This window comes from Panthera pardus, unplaced genomic scaffold (genome assembly GCF_024362965.1).
Source record: "Panthera pardus isolate Hobbes unplaced genomic scaffold, ASM2436296v1 HiC_scaffold_13, whole genome shotgun sequence".
Taxonomy (NCBI): domain Eukaryota; kingdom Metazoa; phylum Chordata; class Mammalia; order Carnivora; family Felidae; genus Panthera; species Panthera pardus.
In genome coordinates this window covers 148,379,405-148,407,258 of record NW_026526688.1, presented here as the reverse complement: position 1 = coordinate 148,407,258, position 27,854 = coordinate 148,379,405, and the positions used below count along the sequence as shown (strand labels likewise).

At 34.7% G+C, this 27,854-nt stretch overlaps 1 protein-coding gene, 1 long non-coding RNA gene and 1 pseudogene across 2 annotated transcripts; 2 read left to right on the top strand and 1 right to left on the bottom strand.

The window, feature by feature from the left end:
- Positions 1-6,474: 6,474 nt before the first annotated feature.
- On the top strand, positions 6,475-14,443 carry ODAM (odontogenic, ameloblast associated). The gene is made up of 10 exons (XM_019463045.2): positions 6,475-6,536; positions 6,625-6,666; positions 7,197-7,244; positions 7,788-8,021; positions 9,347-9,394; positions 11,682-11,786; positions 12,598-12,645; positions 13,651-13,722; positions 14,151-14,297; positions 14,432-14,443. The coding sequence occupies exons 1-10, from the start codon at positions 6,486-6,488 to the stop codon at positions 14,441-14,443; spliced, it is 807 nt and encodes a 268-aa protein (XP_019318590.1). The 5' UTR covers positions 6,475-6,485.
- An 81-nt stretch (positions 14,444-14,524) lies between these two features.
- On the top strand, positions 14,525-16,381 carry LOC109275386 (uncharacterized). Its single transcript, XR_002084105.2, has 2 exons — positions 14,525-14,585; positions 16,045-16,381. It is a non-coding gene; the product is annotated as an uncharacterized LOC109275386 (long non-coding RNA).
- A 7,650-nt stretch (positions 16,382-24,031) lies between these two features.
- Positions 24,032-27,844, bottom strand: LOC128776461 (SNRPN upstream reading frame protein-like; annotated as a pseudogene).
- Positions 27,845-27,854: the final 10 nt, after the last annotated feature.

The window sequence follows — 27,854 nt, the reverse complement described above, 5'->3', positions numbered from 1 at the left end:
CCCCAAAGCAGTCTGAGGTAGAGATTAACATGCAGGAAAATTATTAAGAGTCTTCAGACTTAACATCCATGGAATGGAGGAGAAGGAAGCAGGATCAGCTGCTGTGTCAACAAAGGCTTTGGTCAATCCCAATACAGAATTCTGGATCTGGGTGGTAAGAGGCCTGGCCTTTAGTGGACTAGTTACAGGGTGTTTGTTGGCCCGGGAAGAGAGAAGCCCTTGAGGGAGGCAGGAGAGGCAAATCTTGAAGAGGCTGACTGCTGTTAGCACTCCCAGAAGCTAGGGCAATAAATCCTTCATTTCAGAACGGGGCTCTGGTTGGGACATCACAGCATCCACTACAGAGACAAATACGATTCTGAAAAAGAAGAGTTAGAAACTAAAGAAGAGTTTTTTTCATCAATAATTCCAAAGGACAGGGTAAGGTGAATACGGGTGACCAACTGACCCAACACTGGTAATTCAGACAGAATTATTTCCAAGGTGGAGCAGAATGACAGAATAATATCTAGCAGCACATTTAGCTATATTCGTCTTCATAATCTGAGTCTATTATGTTGAGTGACCCCCAGCATACAATTCCCATTTATAACATTATTTTTCATAAATTTTACACTGATTTTTTCCTACTTCTAATCCTTCTGTCTAACAATTTAGCTCCAATTTCTTTCCTTAATTCTACAATCAGACTTGACACTGAGCCATTTTCCAAACAACAAATATCAGTTCTCCTTTTGGTGTTCAAATAGCAAGCAGGAAAAAAAAAAAAAAGCAGACACTTCTAAAATTGCTAAGGTGTGGACTAAGACATTACTAATAGAGAAACACATAATTACAAATGACCACTCCTTTCTACCAAACTCTTCATGTAAGTTCACCAGAAATGAGGTAACAGACTCTATATTAGAAAAGTGTTTAAACCAAGCCAGAGGTATAATTTTTGTTTGGAATATGAAAGACACTGCATTAATAATTTTGTTGTATTATAATATGCCTATATAAAAGAATAAATTTCTAGAAAGAAGAGTAATTTATTAAACAATATAATGTCTCCTCATCAAACACTTCAATGACTTTCCATATCTGTCAGTGCTGTAAGTAACATTTAATCTCACTCTGTAAGTGTATCTTTGGAATTTTCAAGTCATAAGAATTTTCATACAGTCGTTCAACAAATACTTGAGTATTTATTATGGGCCCGACACTACTCTACGCACTGAGATAAAGAAGTTAAAAAAAAAAAGATTCTGCTGTAATGGAATTATATTCTAGTAATGGAATGTAAAAAATAAAAACAAATAATTATTAATACTACTAAAAAGAATAAATAAATAAGTAAACAAATTATCAGTTATGAAACAGTGATACAGCCTTTGCAGAGAATTTAAGTAGGGTGATATGACAGAGGTGGCTTCTCTAGATTGGGTAGTCTGGGAACATCCTTTTGTAGGATGACTCCTAAGCTGAATGATAAGAAGACTCTGGCTCCTCAGTGATCAAAGAGACAGCATTCTGGGCGTAGAAAACAACTAAGGCCTTGAGGCAGGAATAGATTTTACATGTTCAAACTTCAGAGAGAAAACTAGCATTGCTGGAGCTTGGTGAACAAGGACTGACATGAGAAGCAGTCAAGTAGGGGAACAAGGCAAGAGTCAGATCACTGGACAGTTTGTAAACCAGGAAAGGTGGAAGAAAAGGAAATAAATGGAGTAGGAGACAAAAGAAGAAATGAGTAAATATATAGAAGAAGTCAAGGAAAAGGAAGTGAAGAAGAAAAAAGGAAGACAAGACAGCAAAATTTGGAGCCATAAAATACCAGTGCTGTCAGAAAGCATAAAATCTTGTTGAGATACACTCTTAATGTAACAAAATAGAAAAAGAAGACAATCAACACAATTCTGAGGGAGAATTAAGTCAGACTGGTCTGACTACTGCCCTTGACCGAAACATTAACAAGAAGCCCCATGACCACAGTGTGGGCTTGGCTAGATGTCAGGGGGGAAAAGCCAGAAATCACCCAAAGACCCTAATCTTAAATCAAGTTACTAAAACTACAATATTTTTATTAACATGGAGTTTGTTTCTGAGAAGTTATCATACAGAAACCAGTTTAGTGCCAGAAAAAAGAAGAAACAGATACATGGGTCATGAAAGTAGTTGTCTGAAATTTACAAAGAGCAAAGGACACAAATAAATATGATAGTAGTTCAGCAGAAAAAGAAACCATTTCAGGTTAGAGGACAAAAGAAGTGCTTTTCAGAAAAGGCGAGTGTTGATTATGCCCAAACCAGGATGGGGTGTGTTTGAGACAATGTGCCTCCCACAGAATGCTCTACAGGCTACACTTTATGGAATTACAGTCAGTTGATAGTTTTGTAGCCCAAGCTTAATTGTATAGTGGCTTCTCAATTACTCTGAACCTCCTGGGCCCTTTTTTGAAAAGAGGAGGTATATATAACCTTATTTTTCTTAATATCTCTATTCCTGAACAAGTTAATCCTGGAAATTATATTTTATAGACATAATTCACATGCATGTACCTATAAATCTGAAATATAATAAATTTAGACTCATATTATCAAGCCAAAGCCATTAATCTAGAATGTATTGGCATAGTGGGCAGGTGATGATTAATATCCAGTAATGTACACTATTAAACAGAAGGGGGCACTTCAGTAAGGTCTCATAGAAGTTAGAAGTAAGCACTCTACTATGTAATAGAAAAGATATGATTGACAGCTTGCTTATCCTCTGTATTTACTGTACAAATTAATAACGAAGTAATTGTTAAGAGTCACCAGTTACCTTGATTGAACTGAGATTCATTATTCAACTCTGGCAATAAATGAAAATACTCACTTTTATCATTTATTATTTTGTTATTGTTGTTGTTAATTATCTTTGGAATTGTGCTGTCTCTCTTCTCCCTGGTTAGGCAGCTTGGTGATTTGGAAAGACTACTTGATTAATAATCAAAAGACCAGTATACTGGCCATTATTCTGGAAATCCTTTGATAGTAGAAAACTAACAGTAATTTCCATGAAGCAGAAATCATGTCTGTTTTATTAGTACTAAGCTCTCAAAACCCAATAAGGACATGGATATAGAAGTTATACAATAAATGTGTGTTGTATGAATAAATGAATGAATGAAGTTGCTGAACCTTGTGCCTCAGCTTTCTCACTGAAATGTGGCAATGATATAAGTATCCTGTTTACCTTGATATGTCATTAGAAGCTCCTAGAAAATTATAACTCAAATACAAGAAAATTATTTTATTATAAGCAGTGCTAAAATTCAAACTCTATTCTCTTGATGTGCAGAATACTGATTTACTTCACCATGGCTCTCTGTCAACCTCTTAACTGATTTTTCAGGTTGGTTTAAGGGAAAGGAAAGCAGAGATAACATTTTGAAAGGACTAATATATAAGCCATTGTTATTTGTGCTTCACCATCTACGTTATTGGAACAGAGTAAGGGTACGGATCATTTTAATGGTACATAATCCAACAGTCATATGTACTTGGCACTGATGTGTGTTTTTGTACTTTTATTTGAATAAAAGGGTATCTGGTGTTCTGGTCATCAAACTAAAACAAAGTAATGAAGTCACAGTCACAATCTCTGGCTCAGGATATCCTCATTGTAAGGTTTCCTCAACTTAAGGTCCCTGTACCTTAATCCATAAAGACTGACATTGCTCTGGATGTGTATCACCTTTTTCTTCTTTGAATAAAAGAACCTATTTATTTCACAAAGTCAATGGAATAGCTACTGGGTGAATGGACCAAAAAAAAATGAATAAGTTCAACATAGCTCAATGTAAAAAAGAGACACAGACAATATCCACACTATGGTGTGGTAAGAATTAAATGAGAACCCCTTGCTACTTTCCCTCCTGCCCAGAGATAACTTTGCCACCAATGATATAGGGAGGTATCAGGTAGGAAAGTATAACCTGCTCTTTTCTACTTCAATTTGTTGTATAACTGGAGAGTTTCAACTGCTTTGCTTTAGAATACTCAAGTGTGGAAAATAAAAACAAAAAGAAAACAATAACAGAAATTTCCTTCCAACTGCCTTCACATTTAAGGAATGTAGCTAGTTGAAACTATTCATCATCAAGCTGATTTTTACATTGACTATATTTTGGCTCTGTGATACAGTCCCTAACTTTTCCAGTGCTGGGCCCTGACAACTTTCTGGCTCGGTAGTAGTGTTAGCTGCCTAAGACCCCAACAATGCAACAGAAAACCTCTGAGACTGAGACCTTAATGGTGTACTAAATTTAATTTGACAATATTCAGAATAGACCAAGGTCATTAATTGGAAGTATGTCATCAGACAATTTAGAGCCATCTATCTAGTTCACCCACCCACCCAAATACTGGATTTTCCGGGCAACAACTGGTTACATTAACCACCAAGCTCTAGTTAAATCTGCATCAACATCTGGGGCAGTCTAAATATTTGGCTAATCTAAAAGGAAACTTTTGTAAATCTTGGGAAAGTTCCTTTCTAACAGATAGAAAATCCTAGTTGTGGCTTCTCTGCTTTAGTAAAGGAAGGGGTCTTGTTATCTTTACTATTTTTTTCCCTTGTAGCTTTTCTTTTTTTTTTTTTTTTTTTTGGCTATATAAAAAATGGCATATTTTTCAGCATTAATGAACCATGCAAATTCAAGAAGTGTCTCATCCTGCTAAGAAAGACAAATTCATTGAAAGGTAATAATGTTGTTTTCCTGCATGATAGCTACCATTAGTTATTCAAGATTAAGTTAGCAAAAGAACTCTTCCAATGGAAAGTAACTGATAATACATTATGGCAATGCTTATGATCTTGGACTGTCTACTAGAAGAGGGTCAATACTAACAGCAAAGAAAAACAAGACAAATGCAAAACACATTATGAAGAAAATTTAAGTAACAATGAAGTATGGATCATAACAGTTGTATTTTGAATGCTAAAATCATATTTAGCAAAAGGGATGTTTTAAAACACAAAACATTCACCATTTATTTTTAAAATGTAGGCCATCATGCTTCATATTTATTAAATTACTTATTCCAAGCAACATGATCACATGGGTCATAGATGTGTCATAGATACATAGAAATTAGTAACGATTTTAGGATTTCATTCTGTAGGTAAATGGAGATATACTGATATTTTCAAGGTTGAACCTAAATAAAATTAGTTCATATTTACTCAGTCCAACACTGAAGAACCAGAGAATCTTAACTGCCTCTGAGTAGGTTTTGGATTTTTATCTTTTAGACCTCTTACATCTAGTAATTCTGTATTTTACTCTTGAAATAAAAAATAATCACCCAGTAATCCTTGAATAAAGGCCTAAAGGCTACTCTATTACTGTATCCATTTTAAGATGATAAATGGAGCAGAATGAAATTATTCTAGAAGATGTAGTCATAACCAAAGCAGAAGCTAGGAATGATCACAGGGAAACATTTGTCAGAGGATAATTTAAGGACATTACTAAAAGTGTGGGAATCCCATGTACTACCTTGATGATTAGGAAAGTGGTTATTAGCTAAGCCATTGTCTGAAACCCACTAAATCACTAGTCCCTTTGAAAAATGATTGGTCATTCTTTTCTAAAGATGGGTTTTTAAATTTAAGAGAAGCTTCAAGCAGCAGAGCTGAAAGATAAAAAGAACACAGATCTTGCATGGGTTTAGATTTCTCTTCTTAGGCAAAGGATTAAGGTAAGATACCAAAATATTTGCTTTCATAATTTTAAGGGCCCAAATCAGTCAACTCCTGTAGAATAAACTACCAGGGTCACCCTAAATGCTTATGTAGGTCAGTAATTTGAATTAGGGCAGGAGTTTTTACATCTGGAGGACAAGATATAATATGCTTCCATGCGTTACACTATAAATCAATATTACAGTTTTATTTGATAATCTTTCCCCAAATTAGAAAAATATTGACTCAGTTGCCTAGTTTTAAGATACTTTAATGTCATTAGATTTTTAAATGAACTTTTATCTGTTATTAGACTGCTATTGTCAGATATTTATTGTAGTATTTTTACTACTACATTAAACAGACATTAAAATTATCTTTATCATAAAGACCTACTGATGGGCCTCTCATGATCAGAAGGACCCATCCCCTTAAGTACAAAACATCGCAAGGGAGGATGCCACCTTGTTCTTTAACTCATTCAACTACATCACATGCCACCAAATGAACGATTTGGTCAAGCTAAGAGGAGAAGCAAACAATTCTGGTTTTTATAAAGAGCTGCTCTGAGAAAAAGAATAAGGTCTGTTATAGATATTTATAAGTATGCCTTTTTTATTTTAAATCCTAATATATAAGTAAATACTATAGAATTCACCCAACCACTCCTCTGATGGAACAATACTAACAAATTATTGTTATCATGATTTTTACACAGAGGTTCTCTTTAAAGGTCAATTTTACAACTTATTTTCTAGCTATTTCATCTGAAAATGAAAACTATAATTCTTCTTGGGCTTCTGGGAGCCACAATGTCAGCCCCAGTAAGTGATCTCATGGTATAACTAAAACCATTGTGGGGAACCTTTAACAAATCCTTCTTTCACCATTTGTTTGTTGTTTATTTTTTAGCTTATCCCACAGCGCCTTATGTCTGCAAGCAACAGCAATGAGGTTAGTTGAAATACTTACAACGATCTCTCCATCTTGGTTGTTTCTTTCTATGGAAACCCAGTAGAGTGGAGATAAAAGCCTTCATTAATTTACCCTGCATGCCTATCCATTAGCTCTTATATCCAAATACACTTCCAATACTGATGTTTATTGGGTGTACCAGGTTATTTCTAGAATATCATTTTGCTCCCCTGTTTGACAGTAAACTCTTTAAAGGCAGAGATAGTATGTCATATATATTTTTATTCTAATAGCACCTAATACAGATGTGTATAGGAGTTTAAGAGCATAAAGTGAGTGGCTAACCCACTGGAATGGGCTGAAGTTTTGCAAGTTTATACACAGCAGGGGAGAGGTGGTTAAATCCTAATCTCTAATCACAGTAATTTAGCATAAGTTTAGTGAGAAAACACCACTAGCAGGAAACGGATCAGTCAGCTCTGACTTGTTCTTTATTTGTAGTAAACATCGTTCTTAATCGTTTTAGCATGTGTAATAATCTGGTTTTCATATTATCTTTCCTTTTCTAGTTACTTCTGAATCTTAATACTGCTCAGCTTCAGCCACTACAGTTTCAGGTACCTCTTTGATTATTCTAAGAAGATTTGCCTATGACATTTTTTTACAGTAGTTTGTATGAGGACAAAATGTTTTCTGATTTCATTTCTGAAATCTCAATTATCAAGGTTATGGATTCATCCCATATATTCTAATGACCTTTGTTTGAAGACAAAAGTAAAAGCTGTAATCTGATTAAGATTTATTTACTGAGAACTTGACACATACCAGACACAAATTCTCACAACTATGAGATAGTTAAATTAACTATTTACACAAAGTCATACTCAGTTGAAGAAGAAGATTTACAACCAGTCTGGCAACTGCAGAAACCATACCCTTCATCCACCTCACTCTGCCCCATATTTTTTATGATCTCTGGGAATTCAGCATTGGTCATGCTATTTGCACAGCTCATAATGTCCTAAAATGCTGTCCTTTTTTATAATGCTGCAGTAGAATTGCAGAAATCGTTTACATTTTGTCCTTTTCTTGCTCAGGACTGATTTTAAATTCTTTCTGAAATGAAAGAGAAATTCTTCCTTTCTTTCATGTCCTCCCAGGGCCCATTTAATTCATGGATTCCTCCTTTCTCTGGGATTCTACAACAGCAGCAGCAAGCTCAAATTCCAGGGCTCTCCCAATTCTCTTTATCAGCTTTTGACCGGTTGGCTGGACTGTTCCCAAATCAGACACCTTTCCCAGGATGGGTCAGTTTTGCCCAGGGAACTCAGGTGGGACAGCTGGACCCCTCACAGCCTCAAACATCACCACAGACCCAACAGGGCTCTAATCATGTAAGTAGAGCCTCTCCCATATTATTCTTTGGAGAGGTAACTCACTTTGAATGTGAAAATGAATTATGAATCAGCTTTAAAATAAGACAGGAGCAGGGTGCCTGTGTGACTCAGTCAATTAAACGTCTGACTCTTGATTCCAGCTCAGGTCATGATCTCTCTCTCTCCCCTGCTCATTCTCTATCTCTTAAAAACAAAATCCAAACAAACAAACAAAAAACAAGACAGGAGTTCTTTAAAATAAGACAGGGGTTACTGAGAGAGAATTCTTTCTCATAATTTTCTCTACCATCACTGGAAGTACTTCCCTATCTTTTCTGATTTCTCACATGAAAAAAAAGCTATTTAAATCAGCTATTATATCACAGTCACAAATCAAAAGTGATAAAACAAGTCTTAGAAAAGATAATTAGAGAAATTTCATCTTTAAAAAAGAAACAATTTTCATTAATGACATACACATAATAGATACCCTTTTGTTGTCACAGAATTCTTGTATATAAATTACACATGTAGTGGCTAGGTCTAAGAAAAACAGCTCCGGAATTTTATGTTAAAAAGTCGAGTACAGGGGTGCCTGGGTGACTCAGTTGGTTAACCATCTGACATTTTTTAATGTTTTATTCATTTTGAGAGAGAGAGAGAGAGACAGTGTGAGTGGGATAGGGCAGAGAAAGAGAGAGATACAGAGTCCAGAGCAGACTGCAAGCTCTGAGTTTCAGTCAGCACAGAGCCTGATGCAGGCCTCGAACTCACCAAGCATGAGATTATGACCTGAGCCAAAGTTGGCCACCTAACCAACTTAGCTACCCAGGAGCCTCAAACATCTGAATCTTGATTCTGGCTCAGGTCATGATCTCATGGTTTGTGGGACTGAGTCCTGCATCTGGCTGTACACTACAGCACAGAGTCTGCTTGGGATTCTCTCTCAATCTCTCTCTCTATGCCCCTCCTCTGCTCATGTGTGTCCGCTCATAAGTGTGCATCCTCTCTCTCTCTCTCTCTCTCTCTTTCTCTCTCTCTCTCAAAATAAATAAGTAAACATCTAAAAAATATATCTTTAAGGGCACCTGGTTAGCTCAGTCAGTTAAGCATCCAACTTCTGCTCAGGTCATGATCTCCTGGTTTGTGAGTTCGCACCCATCAGGCTCTGTGCTGATAGCTCAGAGCCTGGAGTTTGCTTTGGATTCTATGTCTCCCTCTCTCTCCCCCCCTCCCCCGCTTGCACTCTGTCTCTCTCTCTCTTTCAAAAATAATCATTAAAAAATATTTTTTAAATATATTTTCAAAAGTCAAGTATAATTTTTTATACCTTTTTTCGGCAGGTTATGCCCTATGTGTTCTCCTTCAAAATGCCTCAAGAGCAAGCACAGGTAAATAAATGGAATACTGTCACTCCTACAGACAGATGGCTATATATACTCTCCACCTAATGCTTTCTTTTATATTTGTAGCTCTGACTCCTATAGCAGGGCTATGAAACTTATACAATTATCTCTGTCTAGTGCCACCATTGCTGGGATTGCATCAGTTTGTTAATTTTAGGCTTACATAATAACTCCTGAAGGAAGAACAGCTAAGGAGATTCCCGAGTTTCCAGGGCATTAGTGTATTGGGAATAAAGGAGCTCACCAAGCCGTAAGTCACGTTCCCTCTGCATGGCATTTGTACTGGCATTTGGGAACTAAAAAAATACTGTAGGCTGACTTTTTCCAACCCTGAATTTTGTTTTAGAGGTAGATGTGTTAAATTGATAAATTATGATATGATGAAGAGATAAAAAAACGCTTACCATGTTATTTGGCAGTATGGCACTCTGCTCAAAATATTTCCAGGTTCTTGTGTGTATTTTCAATTTAACTTCATATTACAATCAAATGGTGATTTCTATTAAATAAGAGATCTTAAAAAATGAATGCCAACTAGTATAATCATTAGAGTAATACGAAAAACCCTCTTAAGATTAGTTTAATTAATTTTATAATAAACTAGGTTCAAAGAAATAGGGACATAGATAAATCATTCACCAGCAGAAAACTGACCATTTCATCAAAAGTTACACCACTTGGCTCCCATGTAATCATAATTATGTAATTTTGTCCCACCCTTATCATAAAATAAAAGTTACTTCTAGACATTACCTCATTCTATACTTGGTAAGTGAAACTGCTTCATTTTAAGGATCAGGAAACTAAGTCTTAGTGAGATTAAATTCCCAATCCTAATGGAAGTAAATAGATGACTGGGAATATAATTCTTCATCCTTCTTTTAACCACTAAACCAGTGGCTCTCCACCCTCTGTAATTTTCAAAATTACAAATGCCCAGACCCTGCCCACACCTAATGAATCAAGACCTGATGAGTAGATCCCAAGTATGATTATCTGTTAAAATGCTAAATAGGTGATTTTAACTCATAGCCAAAAGTAAGAACCACTGCATAAAATGTACTTCTCAAACTACACTTGTTTTTGTTTTTTAACTCTTATATCTATTATTGTCTCTTATTTAATTATGCAAGGAAACAAAACAGCATACTAAACTCTATGTACATACTAAGGTCCCCATTTTCTGTAAACAAGTATACATGTGTAGACACACACAGCTATAAATGGAAGCCAATATATGATAATGTGTGGCATGTTAAACTTGCAGTTAAAGCATTTCCTTGTCTATTTCTGGGTTGCCCAATATTCTAAAAATGCATAAGGATTGTCTCAAAATGGCAATTATTAAAGCAAAACATTCTTGAGAATTCGTTCCTTATCATAGAACTTCTAATACCATATCCTGCAGAATAGTGATTCTCACAAAATATGGAAAATGCTGCTAAACTATTCTCTTCTTAGATATTCGCAAAGTAATTTGTACATGATGTCTGTATATAAAATCTACAGTTTTTATGTAAGGCCCAAGGTGCCATTTTTGAAAATCTTGTTATTTTACTACTTCCTTAATGTGTTTGACCAAGCAGTCTTTTTTTTTTTTTAATATGAAATTTATTGTCAAATTGGTTTCCATACAACACCCAGTGCTCATCCCCACAGGTGCCCTCCTCAATGCCCATCACCAACCCTCCCCTCCCTCCAACCTCCCATCAACCCTCAGTTTATTCTCAGTTTCTAAGAGTCTCTTATGCTTTGGCTCTCTCCCTCTCTAACTTTTTTTTTTTCCCTTTCCCTCCCCCATGGTCTTCTGTTAAGTGCAATCTTAAAGTCCAGCATCATGTGTAATATGAGTTATTTCTAAAGTCTGAGAAGGACTACTTTATGCATATATGCATATATGTGCTTAAAGAAGGACTACTTTATGCATATATATATATATATATATATATATATATATCAGCTGTAAAACAATATTGACATTAGAAGACTTTTTTTTTTTTTAACGTTTATTTATTTTTGAGACAGAGAGAGACAGAGCATGAACAGGGGAGGGGCAGAGAGAGAGGGAGACACAGAATCTGAAATGGGCTCCAGGCTCTGAGCTGTCAGAAAGAGCCCAACGCGGGGCTCGAACTCTCGGACCGTGAGATCATGACCTGAGCCGAAGTCGGACGCTTAACCGACCAAGCCACCCAGGCGCCCCTAGAAGACTTTTTTAAAGACCTATGTGGATCTAATGGAAGCTCTTATGTACTTTTCTGTTTACAAATAGATGTTTCAGTACTATCCAGTCTACATGCTCCTACCTTGGGAACAACCTCAACAGACAGCCACACAGTCACCTCCACAAACAGGACAACAGCAATTTGAGGAGCAGGTAACTACTAGTTAATTGTAATCTGACTAGTTCCTCCTGAGAATAGAGAAGTTATAGTAAATTTTCAGAGAAGAGAATATCTGAGTATATTTACTGCAAAAGTCAACAGCCCAGACTGATGGTGACAAAAAGATATAGTGCATTCTCCTAACATATCACTAAGATGGAAGTGCTCGAAGCTGAATTTTAAAAAGAACGAAGTCAGGGAGTGGACTTCAGTAAAATCAGAGGCCAAAGGTTGCATCATCTTGGAAAAAATCTTCTAATTTTTTAAAAGTTACCAGCATCCCTCTTGTCATATTTACATGTGGCTATTATTAAAAAATAAATAAATAAATATCCCCCATGACAGACGGCACCTAGGATCACTAGATACAATTAGATAACTTTATATTGAGCTTTGTGGCCCTGCAATACATTTTTGGAATTCTAATGTAATTCCAGGTGGCACATACATAACTAGATTTCTTTTAGTTAGAATGGGGGAAATTTTTAGTAGTTTATCACCACTCTAAAACTAAATTAGAGAAAACTGAAAATTATGCTTTAAGAGACTGGTAGTAGTAATTCTGAGACGTGTTAATTTAGAGAGAAAGGGGAAATTTTAAGCTAGGAATAATACAGTATTAAAAAGATGCTTGGCAATTTATCAATAATTTTTATCACCTAGAAGATATGAACTTTTATTTAAAAAGTATGTAATATAATTATAATATAATACAATATTATATATAATTTTAAGTCATCATTTATTATAAAATTATGAAAAAATCATACAACAAATCTAACACATTTTCCAAAAATCTGACAGATGCCATTCTATACCCAATTTGGATATATTCCAGTACAAGTAGAACCTGTAAGTAATGCATATTTTTCTTTAAAAACAAAACTAACTTTTCAAATGACTTGCTTCATGACCTATTAAATCCATCAGTGCCCTTCATCCAAAACCCATCAGGAACACCACCATAGTTGAACAAAATTAGATTTATCTACTCATTGCAACAGCGGAGGACACACATAGGGAACTCTGGGTGTCTTTTTTTCTTAATAAATCTTTTTTTAAGTTTATTTCTTTATTTTGAGAGAGAGAAAGAGAGCACATGAGCAGGATGGGGCAGAGAGGGAGGGGGAGAGAATCCCAAGCTCTGTGCTGTCAGTGCAGAGCCCTACATGGGGCTCCATGCCATAAACCATGAGATCATGACCTGAGCTGAGATCAAATGTTGGACACTTAACCAACTGAATCACTCAGGCACCCCTGGGGGTGTCTTAATAGGAAGGTGACTCTTCTAGGCTTCTGTCCGGTGATTTTGGGGAGACTTCAGGAAGTAATGGTTCACTCTGAATTCGGTATTCTCAAGAAATGATTGATAGTTCTACAACTGGTTAATTAAACAATTCTTACCTAGAAGATAAGAACAACAAAGCAAGGCAAAGGCTATGATTCATAAAAAAAAAGAAGACTTACTCAGATTATCCAGGATATGAGGATACCTGGTATTTTTGTGGCTAGCATGGTGACCTTGCTTTACACAAAATTACAGAGTGATCTTGTTTTTGTTGTACTTCATCATGTTCAGACATGACCTTGTCTGATGTTGGTGTTCTGCAGGGTTGTTAATATTCAACAGAACACCAGAGCCCAGCAGAGAATGTCCAGCAAGCTCCTAACAACACAAGCAGAGTTGTATGTCCCATGTCACAAGTTACTTTTCTCTTTCTCGAATCTAAATGATTATGTTTGTTTTTAAGAAACTGAAATTAAAGAAGTTGAGACGTGTGTTAACTGCCTTGAATGTAAAACCACTATTTTATAGATGAAAAATTTAGGCTTTTTAAAAACTTTCCAATTTTTCAGGTTATACCGGGAGTCCAGCAGCAACTAGCCTTAGATCCCTTCACAGACACAGCTTCTGAAACTGTTGTGATGGTAAGATTCCTCACCACACTGTGCTACCTACCAGAAATCAGCAACTGACAACCTACAGGTTCCCGCACTATTGTGCATTTTAATGAAAACTTTATTATTATTTTTCCATCAACAATTATTCCTCTTTCCACCCATAATCTTATGCCAGTCAAGATTCAATTTATGCAGATTACCAAATATTTACTACTCTATATAAGATACACTCCTAGGTACACTCACTTAAAATCAGGTATCAAGAGACATCCATGTTTGCTGGTATTTATTTATAGTCTTTCTATGATAGATTGTAACCTAGAAAACCAATGAAGTCATTTACTTCTCAATCCTTTGCATCCCTTGCATCTCAATCCTATTGCTTTATATTCTTCCCAATTTTGACCTCATACTTGAACCAGTAACCACTTAGTTTTCTTTCTAATTCTTCATAGCCAGCAGGAGCACAAAAAGAAATGATAAACTTTAAGCATGCCAACAGAGGACTTTTCATTCCTTCTACTTCACAAAAACCCAGCACTACAAATTATTTTGCTCCTGCTATAGACCCAACTATTACCCCGCAGGTGATGGAAAAGAAGGTAAACAAAGATCCATTTTATGTAAGAAATTGTTATCTAATAGAAAATATAAAGTTAATGTTTATAGGACTTAGTCATGGAAATAATGAGAGAGGTAATGATATAGTAAAATATGTGGTCTTTACCTTGAATAGGGAGGCCAATAATTGATTATTCATAATCAATTAATTAGAATACAATTTAATTTTTATTTAATAAGAACTTCTTGTGAATGTCCTTTTCTCACTAGGCCAATACTGATTACCAAAAGGAACCATAAGATGGTGTCCTAATCGTTCAGAGTTTTTGGTAAGTATTTGCCAAGAGGCATGCATTAAATACCATGACATACCCTAAATTAAAAGAGAAACAAAAAACTGTCAGGGGAACTAATGAAGAGGTCTTATCAAAAGGGGGGAAGTTAGTGTTTAGATAGTCCTGCAAAGCTAATAATTTGGGGGACTTTAGCAATGTTTTTTAAAATAAAAATAAATTTTTGAGAATCATGTATGCCTATGCTATATGTTTGGTATTAACTCTGAAAACATAGGTAGTAAATGTGTAAAAGACATTCTACAAACACAATATAGAATCAGTTCTCCTAAATCATCACTTTGCTTTGCAAGGTAGAAGTAACTTTGCCAATACATCTGTGTTGGCTTGGAATGAAATAAAGTCTCCAAGGGTTAAAAAAAATTGCACAATCTCATGGAAATTAAAAATTCCATGACTTTTCTATCAAATATAACCTTAATTAATTACCTGTCCTAATGGGCTTGGTTGACCGAGGCTCATGGGTGTTTGATAGAAGGGCAAGCTGGAATGGCACCAAGTAATAAAGAGCAGACACTAAAAAGCAAACAATCTGGCCTCAAGGGAAAAGTAAAAGGCAAAGGTTTTTTTGAAATCTCCTCCCTGCTAAGAGTCTTTTCTGATTCCTCCTTCTATGAAAATGAATACTTAGCATTCTTCAGTTGAAAAAAAATCTACAAAAATCCAACCAGAATTGAATAGTTTAGCACCTCTTTAGAAAAGTCACTTTTATAATGTGACATTTTGTATAATGCAACTCAATTCAAGTTATTTAATCAGAAATACTAAAATATTTCAGTATAGTGTGACCTTTACTCTAGGTGACAACAGTGCCAGAGGTTAAGTTTTCTAACTTTTTGTTAAGCATTTTGGAAAATATCTAGAAAATATTACATAAAACAGTCTATTGGTATTAAAATATACTCCTTTTTTATATAATTTATTGTCAAATTGGTTTCCATACAACACCCAGTGCTCATCCCAATAGGTGCGCTCCTCAATGCCCATCACCCATTTTCCCCTCTCCCCCACTCCCCATCAATCCTTAGTTTGTTCTCAGTATTTAAGAGTCTCTTATGGTTTGCCTCCATCCCTCTGTGTAACTTTTTTCCCCTTCGCCTCCCCCATGGTCTTCTGTTAAAGTTTCTCAAGATCCACATTTGAGTAAAAACATATGGTATCTCTCTTTCTCTGACTGACTTATTTCACTTAGCATAATACTCTTCAGTTCCATCCACGTTGCTACAAACGGCCAGATTTCATTCTTTCTCACTGCCAAGTAGTATTCCATTGTATATATAAACCACCTCTTCTTTATCCATTCATCAGTTGATGGACATTTAGGCTCTTTCCATAATATGGCTATTGTTGAAAGTGCTGCTGTAAACATTGGGGTACAAGTGCCCCTATGCATCAGCACTCCGGTATTAAAATATACTCCTATCTTATTTTTCAGAGAAAAAGAAGTGGCGGTGCCTCGGATATCACTTTAGGCTATTTGCTTTCTCAATGCTAATACCAGTTCTTTGAAATATATGAAAAACTCTTCTCTTGAATTTCTTTTTACTTACAAATAGCATTGCACTCTTTAAGTAAGTCATAGAAAATAATACAATCATTTAATAAGTCCCGTCTTTACAAAATTATATTTCTTTTCAAATATCCTATCATTGCATAATCTAGAAAGTCACAAGAATGAGAATGAAGCTAGTATCACTGAATCAACTAGATCACTGATTGCATTGATAAAGAATAGCTCTGGAAAATGAGAATAAAGATACACTGTCATTGGATTTGTGAGTGTGGTGATTGTGACTAACGACCTAAAGTGTGTACCTGTCTTTGACATATCATCTCATTGTTACCCCCAGGCCCATTCAGCTAGACTCCTTCTGATGCACTTCCGCTTAGAATCAAAATTATTTAGTGGCAGATATCATGAAGTGCACACTCCCCGTAAGTCACAGCTACATAGAGAGGTGGATGTCATCACCTAAAAGGGTAGCTCCCTAGTAAGACGTATGGCGGCTTTGAGGAGGCAGCATCCTGTAAAAACTAGAGCACAGATTTTGGATTCCATCAGATCTGGCTCTCAATGTAGTTTTGAGCCTTTGGCAAGTCACTTAACCTGAAATTTGTTTTCTCAGGTGTAAAACATAGATAACAATACTTATCTTTCAGAACTTCTGAAGGAAGTACATGAAATAACATAATTAAGATAGCTGGCCATACAAAATACGTTGTAAAACTTTGGTTGGTGTGCATAATTTGTTCCAGAAACATGCTTATAATCCAAAGCACTTGTATATCAAAGCGAATTTCAAGAACCATTGCCTCAGTTGTGACCATGTGAGGTTAGCTGTCACGTGCTACTAGTATTGCAAGACATCGCTCGTTTATCAAGTCAAAATTTATTAGAAATGTTTTCTAGTCTTGCAGAATACTTGAAGAACAAGTTACTCACAATCCAAGGTTTTACTGTACTCAGAAAATATTAATTTTCCCCCTTTCACCTGTGATTATGGGAGGACTTCTTACTTATTTTCTCAGCTTTGGAGCTTCAGCTGAAATTCTGAGAAAACAGGAGAACTGACACTTAATATGCTTTACATATTTGTATGTAGGTGTGTGTTGATGTGTGTGAGTATATGCACACAGAAAGAAATCTGAATGTATAAATGAGTGACTGAATGAATGATTATTATGTGTTAGGTGGTTTCAAACAAATTTGATTAGTATCTTAGGCTTTAAACCTGATAAAAAAATCCCAGAATCATACCTTTTCCAGAATTTAATATCATTATGACTCTGGAAACTGCTACTTACCTATGGAAGAGCAACCCAATAATCACCTACTCTACTTTCCTCTTATATTTCATCCTTTTCCCCTAAATTAGTGAATTGAATGAATGTAATTCTAGGTAACTGACTGACCTCTTGATGTTGGACATGACCTAGAGATTCACACATCCAGATGTCTGATAAAAGCAGTATTCAGCACTTAGGAACATTGTGCCCCCAAATTCCAAGAGTTCATGAAAAATTACATGAGGTAATTCATGCTGTTTATTTAGAAAACATTATGGAACATAGCACACATTCAACTTCTCATTAAGGAGGAGGAGAAAGGAGATGGTCAGAGACTAAAGAGGAGAGATAAGCACAACATAGCTACTGTGTTCAAGGGCACAGTGAGGAGAAGCAGAATTCAGGGAAAATGGCAAAACTCTAAGCATCAAACGAAAATCAAGTCAAGAATTTGCAAATCAGGGATTGCAGTAATAAATATTGTGAAAAATATGAGGATTACATAAATACAATATTAACAGATGGAAGCATACAATGGATAAGTATTGCATAAATAAAATCATACAATGTTAAACATTAAGTTACTCTGAGAATGTTTTTATAAAGACATTAACATTAAGCTAAGCATGCTGAAATTATTTATTTATTCTAGGAAATATTAACAGCACCTTATTACTCTGGATAGCTTTAACAGATCCAATTTAGTGACTTAGCTTAAAAAATAAATTCCCTAATCTGTGACTGGTCAGTATCCAATCTGTTTCAGGAAGATGTTAAGTCACATTAAGGTATTCATGAGCAACAACTATGTTTGAAAATCTGAATAATAGACTTGCTATCAATAAAATATTCTACATTTTCAAAGTACTGCATAAAAGAGCTTTAAACTATACCTTTTTGTTATCAAAGAAGAAGTTATAGTTAATGGAAATATCACCAGAATACAAGCAAAAAACTATACTTTGCTTGCTTGTTTGTTTGTTTAAACCCTACTATCCCAATCTCCCCATCCCAGGCCAGTGAAAAAAAAGTGAAGCAGAGAAGCAGCTCAACCAATTCACTTTGTACTGATTTGAACAGAAAAATTCTACATAGAATAATTTGTCCAAAATCAGTTCTGCTTAGATTTTATAATTCACAATGGTCTTGTTTGTTTGTTTGTTTTCTTGCTTGCTTTAAATATTTGGGGGGGGGGAGGGGACATCACACTTCAGTTAAGAGAAACATTTTTACAGTCTTGAGGTCTTTTTTTTTTTTTTAACACATATCATACCATGAATTCATAGGGAATGGTTTCCAATGTTCATCAAAACTTTCCCTACCAACTTTCTCCTTTTTCCATTGGTTGCTTCCTATCTAAATGTACTACAGCAGCATTAGTTCAAGACTGAAATAGAGAATTCATACATGACCTCACTTTCAACGTTATACCCATAACCCATATCCAATCTATCATCATAGTCTAGTATCACTTTTAAATGCATAGATTTTAAGTATGTGGGTTTGATGAGTTTTATTCCCAGACACATATATTTATATGTACATACATAAATGTATGTACCTTGTAGCCACCACCCCTATCAAGACACGGAACATTTCTATCACCCCTAGAAAGTCCTTCCTGCTCTTTTCCAGTCAATCTAGTCTCCCACACTCATGCTAGGCTACTACTTTAAAATTTGTTTTCTTTCTATCTATCTATCTATCTATCTATCTATCTATATTTGCCTATTCTGGAACTGTATATACATTGAATCATATACTAGATATTCTTTTGTATCTGAAACCTTTACTCAATATAATGCTTTTGTCATTCATCCATGTTATTGCTTCAGCTGCGTATTACATTGTATGAATGTAGCAGGTTCTTTATTCATTCTCCTACTGAAGAACATTGGGTTGTTTCCAATTACTGACTATTACAAATAAAGCTGCTATGAATGTTCTTACACAAATTCTATCATGAACACACATTTTCTTTCTCTTTGGTAAATACCAAGAAGGAAAGCAAAATCATAGGGTAAGTGTATGTGGTAAGTAACTGATAAGTAGTTTCCAATGTGGCTGTACCATTTTATACTCTGATCAGCAATGTATCAGAATTCCAGTTCCTCTACCTCTGGCCAGCATTTACAATCATCATTTGTGTGTGTGTGCGTGTGTGTGTGTTTTAACCAATTTCATGAGTTGCTCTCCCTTCAAAGGTTAACCTTCAAAAGTTTGACCTCCATCCCCTTCTCTTTCTCAAAAATTGCTGCATGGACATTGTTGTGATTATTTTTTTGACTTTAGAAAACATTTATAAATAACCACTGACTCCTACACCTATATCTCAGCCTAATCTATTAAATAGTTTAGTGTATAGCTAGTCAAATATATGAAATAGTTCAAAATTGTCTTTTTAACATTACCTATTCTAACAAGCATAAAGCAGCATCTCATGGTTTTAATTTGTGTTTGCCTGATGACTAATACAGTTTTTCTATGCTAACTGGGCATTTATTTTTCTTCATTTCCAAAAACTATAATCAAATCTTCTGTCATTTATGATTGAATTGTAAGAGTTTTTAATAAATTATGGGTCAAATAAATGTATTTTGAATACTTTTCCCATTGTGTATCTTGTTCTTTTCATTTCTTAATGAAGTTTCTTAAAAATACTTTTTTTTTATTTTGATGTAGTTCGATTTGTCATTTTTTGGAAGATTAGTACCTCTTGTGTCCTATTAAAAAAATCTTCACCTACTCCAAAGTAATGAATATATGTTCCTATGTTTTCTTAAAGATTTTTTTAATGATTTAGCTTTTACATTATTTAGTTCTATAGCTATTAATTTTTATGTACAGTCTGAAGATAGGGCAAGAAAAATTTTTTTCCACACAGATAACTAGTTTATGTTACACTAGCATCATTTGTTTAAAAGACTATCATTTTCTAATTGAGTTGCCTTGGAATCTTTATTGAAAATCAATTGACTTTATCTGCATCTGTCTTTGGATTATAATCTATTCTATTTAAGTGTTTTTCTGCTTTTGCATCAATACCACATGGTCTTGGTTACTATAACTTTATATCTTTTGCATTTCTGTATAAATTTTAGAATCAGTTTGCCAATTTCTACTCTCCTCAAGTTTTAATGGGATGGTACTTAACTTCTAGATCAATTAGTAAAGACTTGATATCTTAACAATATTGAGTGTTTCAATTCATGAACATGATATATATTTACTTAGGTCTTTTTTAGTTTGTATCTTTTTTTAAGTTTATTTATTTATTTTGAGAGAGAGAGTGAGAGAGAACATGAGAGGGGAAGAAAGGGAGGGAGAGAAAAAGAATCCCAAATGGACTCTGCACTGTCAGCACAGAGCCCAATGCAGGGCTTGAACTCATGAACCGTGAGATCATGACCGGAGCAGAAATCAAGAGTTAGATGCTTACCTGACTGAACCACCCAGGACCCCTTTTTAAGTTTATCTCTTAAGTATATTGTGGCTTTCAATGTAGAGGTCTTCCAAATTTGTTAAATTTATTTCTAAGTATTTTATGTTTTTAAATTTCACTTTCCATTTTTAGTATATAGAAATACAGTTGATTTTTATACATTGTACTTGTATGATAAGATCTCACTAAATATATTTATTAGTTTCCATAGGTACTTGAGGATTCCATATCATTTCTACCTAAAAAATAATATTTTCTGGAAATAAAAATAATTTCACTTGTTTCTATTCAATTTATATGTTTGTAATTCATTTTCTTACCCTGTTAAACTGACTAGGGTATTCACTGTAATGGTGATTAGAAGGAATAAAAATGGGCATGTTTCCACTGTCCCTTTTTTAGGAAGAAAACATTTATTATTTCACAACTAAGTATGATGTCATCTGTGCACTTCCCACAAATTACCTTTATCAGATTGTGAAAATCCCGTTTATTTCTAGATTGGTGAGAATTTTTTTTTTTAATGAATCTTTAGCTGACTTCTGTCACATGACTTCTCTGTGTTCACTGAAATAATAATATGAATTTTCCCTTTGATTTGGTTATGTAGTGAATTACATTGTTTAATTTTTTAATGTTGAATCAACTTCCACGCTTAAAAAAATAAATGCCAATTTGTTGTAATGCATTATCTTTTTAAAATATTGCTGATATCAACACAAAATGCATAAACCTTTAGAATCCTAAAGTAAGAGAGCTTTATCTGAGCCTAAGTTAGGACAGCTACCCAGGAAACATGCTGTTCATAGGGAAGAAAGTGCTCAGAAAATGAACAGTTTTTACAGGGCTATATACTTTCTTACATCTTGTAGAAGTTCAAAAGATTATAGATTAACATATAGGTAAGAATAATAAGTATTTAACTTCAAGAAATGCAAGGAGCAGGAACATGGATCAATATCTTAAAGACTAGATGGTTTTCCTTTAGGCTGCTTATTTACAAAACAGGTGTGCAATGTATGCTTGGTGGGACATAAATCAGGCTTTTGGTTTAAACAAAGTTTATATACAGCCATGCTGCTTTAGAAAGAAATCTAAAATGTTTTCCCTTTTTTCTCAGGCCTTTACGAGGGCTTTTTCCACTCATCACTGGGTTTGATTCATTAATATTATATGAATGATTTTAACATCTGTGTTCATGAATGCTATTAGTCGGCGATTTTCTTTTCTTATAATATCCTTGGCAGTTTTTATATTGGGGTTTTTCTGGTTTTATAACATGAGTTGAGAAATGCTCTGATCTTCCTAAGTGAGTCTGTGTGCTACTAATATTATTTCTTCTTTAAATGTTTGATAGCACTCACCAGTAAAGTCACTTGGGCCCAGAGCTTTCTTGGGGGGAATATTTTAATTATACTTTATTAAATATAGGTTGTCTCAATTTTTGTTTCTTCTTACATTGGTTTTAGATGTTATGTCAATGAATGGGTATAGTTGTGTTCCAATTAAACCTTATTTACAAAAATAAGCATGGTCTACATTTGACTCTCAGGCTAGAATTTGCCAACCTCTAGCTTAGATCACTGATACTAAACATTTCTTTTATTCTTATATAAACATTTTATTTTATTTTACTTTAATATGAAATTTATTGTCAAATTGGTTTCCATTCAACGCCCAGTGCTCATCCCAACAGGTGCCCTCCTCAATACCCATCACCCACCCTCCCCTCCCTCCCACCCCCCATCAACCCTCAGTTTGTTCTCAGTTTTTAAGAGTCTCTTATGCTTTGGCTGTCTCCCTCTCTAACCTCTTTTTTTTTTCTTCCCCTCCCTCATAGACTTCTGTTAAGTTTCTCAGGATCCACATAAGAGTGAAAACATATGGTGTCTGTCTTTCTCTGTATGACTTATTTCACTTAACCTAACACTCTCCAGTTCCATCCACATTGCTACAAATGGCCATATTTCATTCTTTCTCATTGCTACGTAGTATTCCATTGTTTATATGAATATCCATTCATCAGTTGATGGACATTTAGGCTCTTTCCGTAATTTGGCTATTGCTGAGAGTGCTGCTATAAACATTGGGGTACAAGTGCCCCTATGCATCAGCACTCCTGTATCCCTTGGGTAAATTCCTAGCAGTGCTATTGCTGGGTCATAGGGTAGGTCTATTTTTAATCTTTTGAGGAACCTCCACACTATTCTTATATAAACATTTTATTTTTTTTTATTTTTTTTAACATTTTAAAGATATAAAATTCTAATCATTGCTTTCTTTTTTAACTCATGCATTATTGAGAAATGAATTGATATATATCTAAATGGTTGAGTATTTCAACATATGTTATTATTATTAACTTTAAATTAAGCACATTGAAATCAGAAAATATATTCTTTTTCATGGATAATACTTTTTATTATATTGTCAGCTGATTCAAATCCATTGTTGAAAACAAAAAAGGGAGAAAAAGACAAAACAAAAAAGGAATAATTAGTAAATAAGCATGGGAAAGTATTTCACATCTTATTTGATAATGAATATGATGTGTATTTATAACTCAGTAGGCACAAATGATACATAATTAAAACAACCAGTGTAGGTAAAAGTGTATTGTAATGAGCATTCCATTTTCTCAAAGCAACAGGGAATTTATAAAATTAAGTTTATATTCCTTGATTTAATTTATTGCATACATGCATATATAAGAAAAATATCCTATCTGTTATACACAGCAATTTACTGAAGCTTTACCAAACTACCAGAAAAAAAAACAAAACAACAAAAAAAGAAGCCTTCTAACAAAAGGGAACTACAAAACATTCATTAACACGGTATTTAGCAGCCATGTATAATGAAGTATGTTCATATAATATTAATTTGAAACTCAACATAAATTAACTGTGAATAAAACTACCCCCAAATCACGCATAATAATGATGGCAAAGTAACACAGACAAAGTGTCAAGGTAAGAACATCAAAGTACTGTGCTTTTACTTTTTCAAAATTTTCTGCAATGTGTTTATCATGTGAAATTTTTAAGGAAAACTATTTCTCTTAACACATTCCAAATAATTAAGTGACCTCCAAACACCCCATTCTTTATTTCTTCATTCCTGACCATGATTGCATCAGTTCCAACCCAGTTTTTCTCTTGGAAATCAGCTACCTGGATGTCCCAATACTGCTTTAACCATCTCTTAGTGTCTCAGCTAAGAATGCCTGCTCAGTTCTGGCTGGAAACCACCAGAGGTCCTTGCTGCTTCTGAGACTCAGTTGGGTACAGCTGACAGTCTTGGTTGCTCAGTGGGGCTGCCTTAAGTTTGACTTGGACACCCACCTCTGGAAGATCCTTAGTCATCTTAGGTGTAAGCGGTCCCTGGCCCACTGCTTCTCAGAACAGAACGTCAGACATATCTGACAGCTGTCCCATTCTGCCAGAATATTTTATATCATTTTACTCCTCTGAAATTTATTGTTACTAGTCTGTGCCTCAGACTATAGTCTGTCTTGGTGAATATTTTCTGTGCACTTAAAAATAATGCTTATATTGCAGTTGCTGGGTCCCATCTTCTACATTCATTAGATCAATTTGGTTATTTCATTCAAATTTCCTATATTTTGAATATAGGAAAAGAGTTAAAACAGATGTGAAACTCTTCAAGTGCAAGTGCTGATTTGTTTATTCTTCCTTACTTCTGTCAATTTTTATTTCATATATTTTGAAGCTCTGATTTTAGGTGCATACACATCTGGGACTCATATTTTCTTAAGGAGATATCTTTTAATTATGACATGACCCTAATTATCTCCAATAATACACCATGTTTTGACTCTCACTTTGCCTAATATTAATGAAGACATACGAGCTTATGCTCAGTATTTACATGATATATCTTTTACCATTCCTTTACTTTCAACTTTGTCTTTATATTTAAAGAATGTGTCTTATACATGTCATATAGTTAGTTGGTTCTTACTTTATTTATCCAGCCTCAAAATTTGTCTTTTAATTGGAATATTTAGTCCATTCAAATTTCGTGTATTTGTTGATATGATTGAGTTTAAGTCTACTCACTTGTTTTCTGTTCTCTCCTGTGTGCTTTGTTTCCCCTCCCTGTTTTGGATTAAACCTGTATTACTATTTTTCTTTCTATCTCCGTTACTGGCTTTTTAGCTAATAAATTTATATCACTTAGTGTTTTCTCTGAGGATTATTTTACACATCCTTAATTTGTCATGGGCCATGTAGAATTAATACCCTACCTCTTTTCCTGTAACAAAATTATATTACAATTGTATAATACCATATTATATACTATTGTCCTTTGTGTTAATACTTTCACATATTTTACTTCCACATTTGTCTATTAATTCTTTTTTTAATGTTCTTTTAATTTTTTTTGAGAGAGAGAGAGGACGATCAGGGTAAGGGCAGAGAGAGAGAGATGGAAGATCCATAATGGGCTCTGCGCTGAGAGCACAGAGCCCGATGCAGAGCTCGAACTCAAGAACAGTGAGATGATGACCTGAGCCAAAGTCAGATGCTTAACCAACTGAGCCATCCAGGTGCCCCAATATTAATTCTTAAAGGATTTTAAGAAGGAAAAGAAAACACCTACATTTACTTACACAGTTAGCAGTTTCAGTGTTCTTCCTTACTTCTTTCCTATAGGTGTGAATTTTCATCTGGTATAATTTCACTTAAACCTCAAAATTCCTTTATTATGTCTACATTGTTATAGATTATCTTTTCTGGATGTAGAATTCTAAGCTGATATTTTTTTCCTTTTCGCACTCTAAAGACATTGTTATATTATCTTTTAGTTCCCATTGCTTCGGGTGAAAAATCAGCTATCATTAATGTTGACATTTCCCTATATGCAATGTATCTTTCTTTCCTTAAGCTGCTTAACAGACTCTCTCTGTATCTTTGGTATTAGTGGTTGACTGTAACAGACTTAAATGTAGTTATCTTTCTATTAATCTAACTTGCTGTGCACTGAGTTTCCTAGATTGGTGTGTTGGCTTTTTACCAAATTTGGAAAAATCTTCTCAATATTTCTTTAACCATTTTTCTGTTCCATTTTCTCTCTTCTCTCATTCTAGAACTTCAATAACATACATATTAGATTGCTTAATACTATTCCCCAGAGCATTGAGCCTTTGCTAATTTTAGTTTTCTCAGTTGTTCAGTTTAGAAAATTTCTATTGACTTTCAAATTCATTAGTCCTTTCTTCGATTATAGCCGATCTGCTTCTGCTCTTAATATCATGCAATGAATTTTAATTCAAGTTTTTAAATTTTGAAGTTCTTGGATTACTATTTGATTTTTTAACAACTTTCTTATCTGTCCAAAAATTATCAAACTTTTCAGTCAATATTTTAATCATATTCCTATAAATTCTCTAACATGTTTAATCCTAGTTATTTTTACGCCTAGTGCAGAAACCAGTGCAGGGCCTGAACTCTACCTTAGGATTAAGACCTGAGCTGATATCAAGAGTCAGATGCTCAACTGACTAAGCCACCCAGGTGCCCCTAATCCTAGCTATTTTTAAATCCTAATCAGTTTATTTCAATTCCTCGACTGTCTGTGGGTCTGTTTTTATTGATTGATTTTACTTCTGAGTGTGGGTAACATTTTCTTGTAGAGTGGGTAATTTATGTGTCATTTCGACATGCCACAGAGCACTCAAAGTAAACATTATTTCTGCATGTGTCTGTGAAGGTGTTTTGGGGTGAGATTAGCATTTAAATTGGTGGACTCAGTGCAGTAGATTGCTTTGCCCAATGTAGGTAGGTGACATCCAAGTCACTAAGGGCCTGAATAAAACAAAAGACGGAAGGAGGAATTTGCCCCTTTTTTCTGACTTATCCCTTGAGCTGGGGCATCTAATTTCATTTTCTCTGATTCTTAAATTGGACTTCTATGATAGATTCTCCTGGTTCTCAGACCTCTGGACTGAAGCTGAATTACACCACCAGCAATCCTGGGTCTCCAGCTTGCAGATGGCAGACTGTGGGACTTCTCAGCCTCCATATCACATGAACCAATACCTCATAATAAACCTCAATAAAGATATACAGACATAGATATACAGTTGGCCCTTGAACATCATGAGGGTTGAGGTGCCAACCTCCCACATAGTCAGAAACCTATATATAACTTTGGTTTCCCCAAAACTTAACTATTTAGTAGCCCACTGTTGACCAGAAGCTTTACTGATAACATAAAGCATATGTTGTATGTTATATGTATGTATTATAGTTGTATTCTTACAATAAAGTAAATGACAGAAAAGAAAATGTTATTAAGAATACTGTAAGGAAGAGAAAATACATTTATAGCACTTTACTATAAAAAAATCCACATTTAAATGGACCTATGCAGATCAAATCCCTGTTGATTATCAACTGTAGTAACAGAAAATGGATATTATGGTTCTATTTCTCGGGAAAATCTTGACTGATACACTGTGGATTTTTTTGCATATTTAGTAATATTTTTTTTGCATGCTGTCTTTGTAAATGATTTATATCATAGGGACTCTGCATTCTGTTACCTTCCTCTGAAGAATGTTGTAATTTGTGCTCAAATAGTTAATATAGTGGAGGATCACACTGGTCTTATGAAGCCTTTTTTTTAAACTTATTCATATATTCATTTCACTTTTATCCTCAGTGCCAGAGCAAAACTGAGCCCTGTTAACATGGCCAGAAGGGTTCCAGTACCACAAGGGTTCACCTTCTGGTACTTGAATAGAAAATTTATATTTATCAAGCTCCTCAGAGTTGATGGAACTCTAATTCCTAACTCAGTCTCCACAGCAATAGGAAGCTGCTGAAATCTCTACTCCCCTCTTCAACTTTCCAGATATTGTTTTTCCCTGGGATCCTTGAAATCTTGCTTTGCACAGGCATATTTTAGTGGTTACCCAAGAATTTGGGAACACTTTATACACAGATTTTGAGGCTTCCACCTCAGACATTCCCTCCATTATGGGACTT